Below are 8360 nucleotides of genomic sequence, written 5' to 3'. Positions count from 1 at the left end.
ATAAATAAATACAATTTACCACGCCACTTACGCCACTCCTCCAGGGCTCCGGCCAGTGAAGACAACGGGAATAGAATTGAGCATGAATACAGGTGGTCTTAATCCTAAGACATTAAGTTCTAAGTTCTCCATCCTCTCATTTACTCCTTTTTCGGGTAAAATAAGGCCCTTGATTAACTTATTATTTTCACACTCTAGATCTAGGGTGTATCAGCTACCTATGTAATATTTCATTGAAATCTGTTCAGCCATTATTGAGCTGTAAAATGGTTGTTAATAGTGTAACATTATTAACATAGTGTTTCGTTAATATTAAAAACATGACTATTTTATAGTGAGGAAAGCCTCACTATAAAAAAAATCTGTAGAGGAAATAAATAGCAAGGTTGTTCAATATATAACATATGTGTAAAGAAAAACAATTTATAGGTGTTTAGCTAATTTATTTTCAGTTCTTAAACGCCAATAACCTACTAATAATGAGCTGATAATACAATTTAAAAAAAACCTATCCTATGTTTTTTATTGAATAATGCTTGGTAACAAATTATATCCTTTCGTATTCAATAAAAAGTTACAACTAACAAGAATATAAAACAATTCTCAATAATGCACGCGAAGTGCGTTAGTAGGCCGCGCCGGGTCGCATCACGCCGCCGCGTGCGACTCGGCACGTTTACCGACTCATACATACCTTATTGAGATGAATAACTTAAAAATTTAAATAAAGCTAATGTAATAATTTTCTAATAAGCCATGGATGTATCAGTGAGTAAATTTTGAATATTAAGGCTGCATTTTATTGGAATATAATTTCGTTACCGTTACTGTGAACACTATAGTCGCTAGTCCGAACTGTCTGATACCCGAGGCTGTCTTGCCATAGAACTGCGCTTGCACTTTTTGACAAGAATATAAATTAACAACTACAACTATAATTCGACAGAACTAAAAAAGTAAAATTAAATATAATCATATCAATCAAAATTATGGCTAATTAGCAAAAACCATTTGAGGACATTGATTTCTTAACAGGCACTCTGTGTGATTTGTGTTTAGAATCTAAGTTACTACAGGTTCTTTCGTAATCTTTAGAAAATATACAAAATACAGTAAACACTTGGCTTCACGTCTGTTGTGTATACATTTGTTAACAAACCCGTTTATACGAAATATGGCCAAAACGAAGCCGCGACATGTTTCAGCCATCGCGGTTTCCTCAGCTATGTCGATCCTCAGTCTATGAACACAATTATCCAGCGAACCTTACCTAAAGCATTAAAAGCTAATTATGTTTATGTGGCATGAACAAAACAGCGGAATTTATCTAGGTCGATATTGTCTTAAGGTTACAATATAAATTTGTATAATGCATTCATAATCATAGTAATTAGTAGGCACAAACGTGGTCTAGTTTTAGTTCATAATACTGTCAATAATATTATTGTGAGTCAAATGGAACTAGATAATAATATTTGTAACAATATCGACGATAGATAAATTCCACTAGCAATCACAAGTTCTTGATTGTATAGGATACTCTATTCCCGCATATAATATTCACATATACCAAAATATGTTTGTCTTGATATATTTGCAGTATTATACCGCACAGCCCCACTCCTATACTATTATTAGGACAGATCTGAAACAAAAAATAAGAAAATATTATTTATTTATTTATTAATATGCAGTCTCATGTTTTTATCAGTTAGAGAGGAAATCCTTCGAAAAGGTAATGGGACTCTATTACTGTCTCAGTTGTCTGTCTGTAAGCACAGACTGTGTTTCACTCACAAACACACTATTTTATACACTATTTGAAATTGGCACAGCCAAAATGTTTTATGATAATGAATTGAAATGATCGAATCACAAATTAGGAGATCCGTAAACGAACTAAAGTCGCTGACATAGCCCGACGGATTAGCAAGCTGAAGTGGCAATGGGCAGGGCACATTGTAAGCAGAACTAACGGCCGGTGGGGCAGCAAGGTTCTGGAGTGGAGGCCGCGGGAAGGCGCTGGACGCAGGCCGCTACCAACCGGGCAACATGGAAAGCATTGGGGGAGGCCTATGTTCAGCAGTGGACGTCCCATGGCTGAGATGATGATGAATTGATGAAGATTGAAGCATGTTGTATGTTATTTAAATTGTGTATAACCACAGAATAATAATAAGTACTACGTACAGAAGTTTTACTTCGCGAAGGTATTTAAAAAAATGTATGCTCAATGTCATTAACAATATGGTGTAATTTAGCTTGTCTCAAGAGTCAAGCAAGTTTGTCAGAAGTTTTGTTGACAAACGTCAGTGATCGGTACTGCGCCGAAGCTATAGGGCTGACTTCGGTAAAATGATGTGACGTGAGGTGCCAATCTGCAGAAAATGGCGGAGGAAATACATGATTTAGCATGAATTATCATGAATAATATTAACTACTTATTTACCTCTCAGTGTCTTGAGGCAACTTAAAAAAGTACATTCTGTGTTTTTATTATTATTTAGGCAGTTAAATACTGCACAGTATTTAGTACACCATTTTCTTTATTTTTTTCCATCATACACAAGAATACGCGTGCGTGAGTCAATGTTCGCTCGTATGTGAGGCCTTGTCGAATAGTATCCTGTAGGTGGGCCATCGTGCGTGTTTTGTTTTTGATGTAAACTTGCGGAGATGAACAGGCCTGGTATAACGTTTGTTTGAACCAAATAAACTATTCTTCTTTCAAAGGATCTAAAGTAGTCATGGCTCCCTTATGTGTCCCGCGGTGAGGAGCAAACAACTCGGGTGAAGGAAGGCGAGTATACTCACAGCTGGGTACCAGGTCCTGGTGCATGTGGTGCTCGGCGTCCATGCCCAGCGGCATGCAGGTCGCGGGCGGAGGCCGGCGCTGCACCTGCAAGCGACAGCTCACATCAGATACATGTTTAGGCGACTAAAGCCCGGTCTGTGAGCACGTGGAATTTAGTCCAATGACCCCAAGCTACCCATCCTTATCGCTCGCGCGTAATTACATTGCTGTCGCGACTGTGCGACGGGCGCCCGCAGTGAGTGTGCGAGCGCGACAGCAACATAATTACGCGCGAGCGATAAGTATGGGTAGCTTGGGGTCATTGGACAAAATTCTACGTGCTCACAGACCAGACTATAGAGGTGCCTTCAGGCAATTGAAAGGTATCAGTGCGGGAGCGAGACAAACATAACATGAGGGAGCTCCCTTTTTTTGTCGCGGAGGAAATGCTTTGGGAACCGTCACCACTCACCACTGCCGGGGGACAGGGTGGTGTGGGACTCCCGGCGCCCTGAAAAGGGCACTGCTCCGTCCTGAAAAGGACGGGGTATAACCCACTAAAACCTCCGCGGAGTTCCGTCATCGCCCGAGTGGGAATGTGTCGCGATTATCCGGCAGTCCGGGAGACCCAAGTCAAGTAATTGAAGGGCCTCTTGCCTCGGTTTAACATCACGGAGTTTTCATCATCGGTGCGGGAGTTAGACAAACGTACGAGACCCAAGGAAAGAAACGTAAGCGTCTCTACCGTCTCGATCTCTCGTCTCTATGGCGACGCGAACTGCCATACTACTTTATGAAGGCGAGAAGTGCGCGTTGAGGCTGTCTTGGATATATTGCACTGCCCCCTGATTTGGTTAGGTATAAACGTAAAGTTGGATGACCATGGGAAGGTGGTGGGATGCACTTCTAAAGGCTGATGCACATCTTTGCACGGTTCTCCGGATTTGCCGATATCCGAGAGGTTAGTTGGTTATCTGGGTGGATGGATCCTCTTGTAAATATTTGACATGTAAAACACATGACTGCTTCAGGTGGGTGGGAAACGAATGACTACTTCAGCAGTTCTTATAAAATTATACTTGCTAGCTCCCAATACAATCAATTAATGCAAGCAAACATCAATGTGTATTTAAACCCTAGATAGCGTATTTTGTATCTTAATACAAGAGGTAATTAAAAAAACTTTTGCGGTAAATCTATTTTCGTATATCCTTGTCTAATCCGACCCGAAAGAGCCGCGATGGCGTAACGGGCTCCGAGGCACGCCTCTCGGGGTGACTAACGACTTGGCGACATCTGTCATCACCCAAATTTACACGCACGTGACGTAAGCTAAAATCGGGAATAGAAAGCTTGTACATCGTAAGAAAAACAATTCACGGTGCAGTTTTTTGTCGCGTCAGTCGAATGCAGATTTTCCTCAAAAGCTAGGACGCTGTTTTTTGCGGTGTACCTGCCAGCACTGAATGGGCTGAAAGACTTTTACTTCTTAATTTATTTAGAAATATTTTTGGAAAAAGTTGACGGTAGATCTTGTTGTTTACTTAAATGTTTCTTTACTTTACTGCGGGCAATCATCCACAATATTGGCGGAAGATTGTGGTGTCAGTCACAGAGTATGAGGGCGTTCTCTATCAGTCGAAAAATAACGTGAAATCACAACGGTTTGTGTGCCAACAGTTTTAACTTTCGCAGAGAACGCAGCAAAAACGGGTCCGAGTTTTTTTTTTAAAGAGTTGCCTAAAAGTTGTTTTTATTTAAAGAAAATAAAAAAGCGGGTTCGCACAGCTACAAATGGCTAAAAAAGAAATTACTGAAAAACATTTTCTTTCGTGGGAAAATAGGGATGTGTCCAGTCTCTGCAAACATCAAGTCCCGCGGATAACAGGACACCTGGCACCGCTGAGTCTTCAGGCACAAAACTGGTCCCTGAAGACGCGACGGCGATGAGTAGTATAGTATTGTGATCGCCCTGCTCCGCCGCCGCCCGTTTCGAGCGCGTCACCATATTTTATACTGTCCATGTTGTTGTGGAGTGAACGTCAGGCCCCAGAAGGGGGAGAACTGAACTATAGGGACAAGGACGAAGAAAAATAACTTGAGGGAGTCAAGAAGTGTGGCGCGGTGGAGTGCAATCTGCCTTAGGTAGCCACAATTCCGCGCACACCTCCCGCGATTCGGCCAGTATAACCGCAAGGTTGGTATGGCCATGGGTGGTGGTGGGTTGTCCATGTTGTTGTATGCATCGCCGCCGCTTCGCCGTCGAGTCACCCCGCCATAGCTCGGTTTTTCAGTTTCGTGCCCGTAGAGTTTGGTTCCCAAAGTGGGAAGACCTTTAAAGGGGGACGCGGGCCATCTGTGTACTTAAGTATGAAAAACCTGCGACCGCTGAGAGAATGCATTCCAGACTGCTCAATACGATACGACCAATTAAAACTCATTTATTTCTGTAAATAGGCTTAAAAAAAGCACTTTTACACGTCCCAGTATTAACCCTACCACTGCTTTAGGACATTTTTTTTTTTTAAAAAGATTATTAGTCATTTGTTATTACACAAATTACTAATATTCCCGTTAGCCCCTCGTACTAAGCTAAATATGCTTGTGTCACGAGTGAGCTCACCACAATAGTCGAGCGGCGGCGGGGACCGAACCCGCGTTCCCCGGATCACGAGTCGGCCAGTCCGACCCCTTCACCGTTCGGCTATCGTGGCTTCATATAATAAATGGGCCAGTGCTGAGAAGAAGCAGCGCAAGAAACTCAGTCACTATTAACAACAATAAAATAAATAATCTTGACTGGAGGAGGGGGGGCGGCGCGGTATTTTTTGTACGCGCGTCTCAAATAAGTTTGGGAACCAATGCCGTGGACTGAGGACTATGCTCAGTGCTCACCTGGTCCAAGTTGAAGCGCACGAAGGCCTCGTACTGCTCGGCGAGCTTGGAGCTGAGCGCCGACTCGTACTCCGCGCGCAGCGCCGCCTCTTGCTCGCGCAGCATCCGCTCGCAGATCATGCGCACCTAAGGGTGGTACAACAACACATGACAATCATTGGCACATCATCATCTCAGCCGTAGGACGTCCACTGCTGAACATAGCTCAGCCATAGGACGTCCACTGCTGAACATAGCTCAGCCATAGGACGTCCACTGCTGAACATAGCTCAGCCATAGGACGTCCACTGTTGAACATAGCTCAGCCATAGGACGTCCACTGCTGAACATAGCTCAGCCATAGGACGTCCACTGCTGAACATAGGCCTTTTCCGATGCTTTCCATGTTGCCTGGACAACCATTGGCTCATCATCATCTCAGCCACAGGACGTCCACTGCTGAAAATAAGTGTCTTCCGATGCTTTTCATGTTGCCCGGACAACTATTGACTCATCATCATCTCGCCATAGGACATCCACTGCTGAACATAGGCATCACCCAATGCTTTTCATGTTGCCTGGACAACTATTGACTCATCATCATCTCAGCCATAGGACGTCCACTGCTGAACATAGCTCAGCCATAGGACGTCCACTGCTGAACATAGGGCTCTTGCGATGCTTTCTATGTTGCCCGGACAACCATTAACTCATCATCATCTCGCCATAGGACATCCACTGCTGAACATAGGCATCACCCAATGCTTTTCATGTTGCCTGAACAACCATTGGCTCATCATCATCTCAGCCATAGGACGTCCACTGCTGAACATAGGCAGAGTAAATACAAATGAGTGGGTCATCTTCATAGAAACGCACCGAGCGCGGTTTGTATGTGAGCGCGCCAAATTGGCGCCGCCAATATACGTATGCGGCACGCACGCACACACTGACAAAATTCGGCGCAACCACGACTGGCTCCCTGCTAATCCACGCTAAATTTTGTCAGTGTGTGCGTGCGCGCCGCATACGTGTTGGCGCGCTCACATACAAACCGCGCCCGTGCGTTTCTATGAAGATGACCTACTCATTTAATTTGTATTTACTCTGACATAAGCCTCCCCCAATGCTTTCCATATTGCCCGGTTGGTAGCGTGCGTGCAGCGCCTTCCTGCTACCTAACCATTGGCTAATTGATTTTAATTCTAAGTCAGTACTAGTGAAGCAGTACTAAATACTTTTTCTTTCTTTCTTTCTTTCAAATACAGCTTGTTCATTCTGTACTTCATAGAAGTTTTAAGTGCCTCATAATACTAATGGTTTAAAGAAACTATTAGAACAATTAAGTTTATTAATTCCACAGTTGCATGAATTTCAACAAATTCTACAGAACTGACCTACTTTAGATCAATTTAAACTAGTTACAGCTGTAACAAGCAACCTACTTACATTTGACCTGTAATCTGAGATGCTTATCTACATAATAGTAATTTCAATTTCAATGGTTATTGTTTAGAATGAAATATGGCAGATTTCTGAGTGCCTTGGGTCTTTGGCGCAGGTCATGGGATGGGTAAAAAAATAAGGGATTAGTTTTATAAGCTTGCACCGATCGTAAAAAGGGCTAACTAGTTATTCTACTAATATTATCGAGCCTTTACCGCCAAATTATCGTAAGCGACACTTTTGTCAAAAAACCGTTTTTTATCGAAACTAGTATTTCAAACCGTAACGAACCCATCCCTGTTGGTGTTTCCCGCCAAAAAAAAACCGTTACAAAGTTATAGCAAGTGCTAAAATTATCGTGAATACACATTTTTTCTAAAACTTAACGTAAGCGACACATGCATTTTGTCGCAAGCGACCGCACTTGTTATCGCAAGCGACATTAGCGCTTCACTGTGGGCGTTTACTGATGCAATGGACATGGCGCACAATTTTTGTTGAAGATGCAAAAAAAAAACTGCAAAAAATTAGAATGAATACTGTATTTTTACTTTTTTGATACCTTTAAAAATGACTGAAATATTCAAGCTCAAAGTGCGCTCTTCCGCTCGGAGAGATTTTCCGCACGGATTTTGAAAGTGTGACGTAGTAACATGAAAAGCAGCATGCAAGATATTATCTGTGTACAATGGTTAGAATAGTTAGTAGGGGAGCCGAAGCGGGGATTTCGGGACTTGGCAGACTAACATACAAGGAAATACTTTGTACCTGGTTGAGTAGGTACCTCTAAGTATGAATTTTTGGTATAAAACGGCATTAGTTCTTATGCCTTCACCCAAAAAATACCTCAATTAAGCCCAAATTTGAGACATGCAGTCAAACCTTGAGTGACGACGGAAACTAGCCTAGATGGAGGACATATGAAATTGAACTTCTGCTTCTTCATTGATAAAGACTTATCATTTACCATACCTTATCATTTTGTATTTCATTTTCAAGTAACTTTTTAAACAAAATGTGGGATTTTTTAAAATCTCAGGTCTTTTGAACGCACATCTGAACGATGTCTGGTTTTAATTTCACCCTGTTTCTGCTGTAGACTACCTCCAGGGTAAACAGCTATAAAGCATGGGATTCTTTGGATTCTCGCCTTCACTGCTTTTAACGCTACTACTACTAGGTCTCCCTATCCGTGAGATGGCAACTACTTTTATTTTTGATTTTTTACACTTAAAACATCATTGTA

At 42.3% G+C, this 8360-nt stretch overlaps 1 protein-coding gene across 1 annotated transcript; it reads right to left on the bottom strand.

Moving 5' to 3' along the window:
- Positions 1 to 426: 426 nt before the first annotated feature.
- On the bottom strand, positions 427 to 5843 carry LOC114351413 (akirin-like). Its single transcript, XM_028302629.1, has 3 exons — positions 5690 to 5843; positions 2815 to 2899; positions 427 to 1645 (listed from the first exon to the last, which is right to left on the bottom strand). Exons 1-3 carry the CDS (start codon positions 5807 to 5809, stop codon positions 1635 to 1637), a joined length of 216 nt encoding a protein of 71 aa, XP_028158430.1. The 5' UTR covers positions 5810 to 5843; the 3' UTR covers positions 427 to 1634.
- Between the last annotated feature and the right edge of the window lie 2517 nt (positions 5844 to 8360).

This window comes from Ostrinia furnacalis, unplaced genomic scaffold (genome assembly GCF_004193835.3).
Source record: "Ostrinia furnacalis isolate ACB-3 unplaced genomic scaffold, ASM419383v2 OfSCF0088, whole genome shotgun sequence".
Classification (NCBI taxonomy): Eukaryota; Metazoa; Arthropoda; class Insecta; order Lepidoptera; family Crambidae; genus Ostrinia; species Ostrinia furnacalis.
Note: the sequence above shows the minus strand (reverse complement) of the source record. Positions and strands in the feature narration are given on the sequence as shown.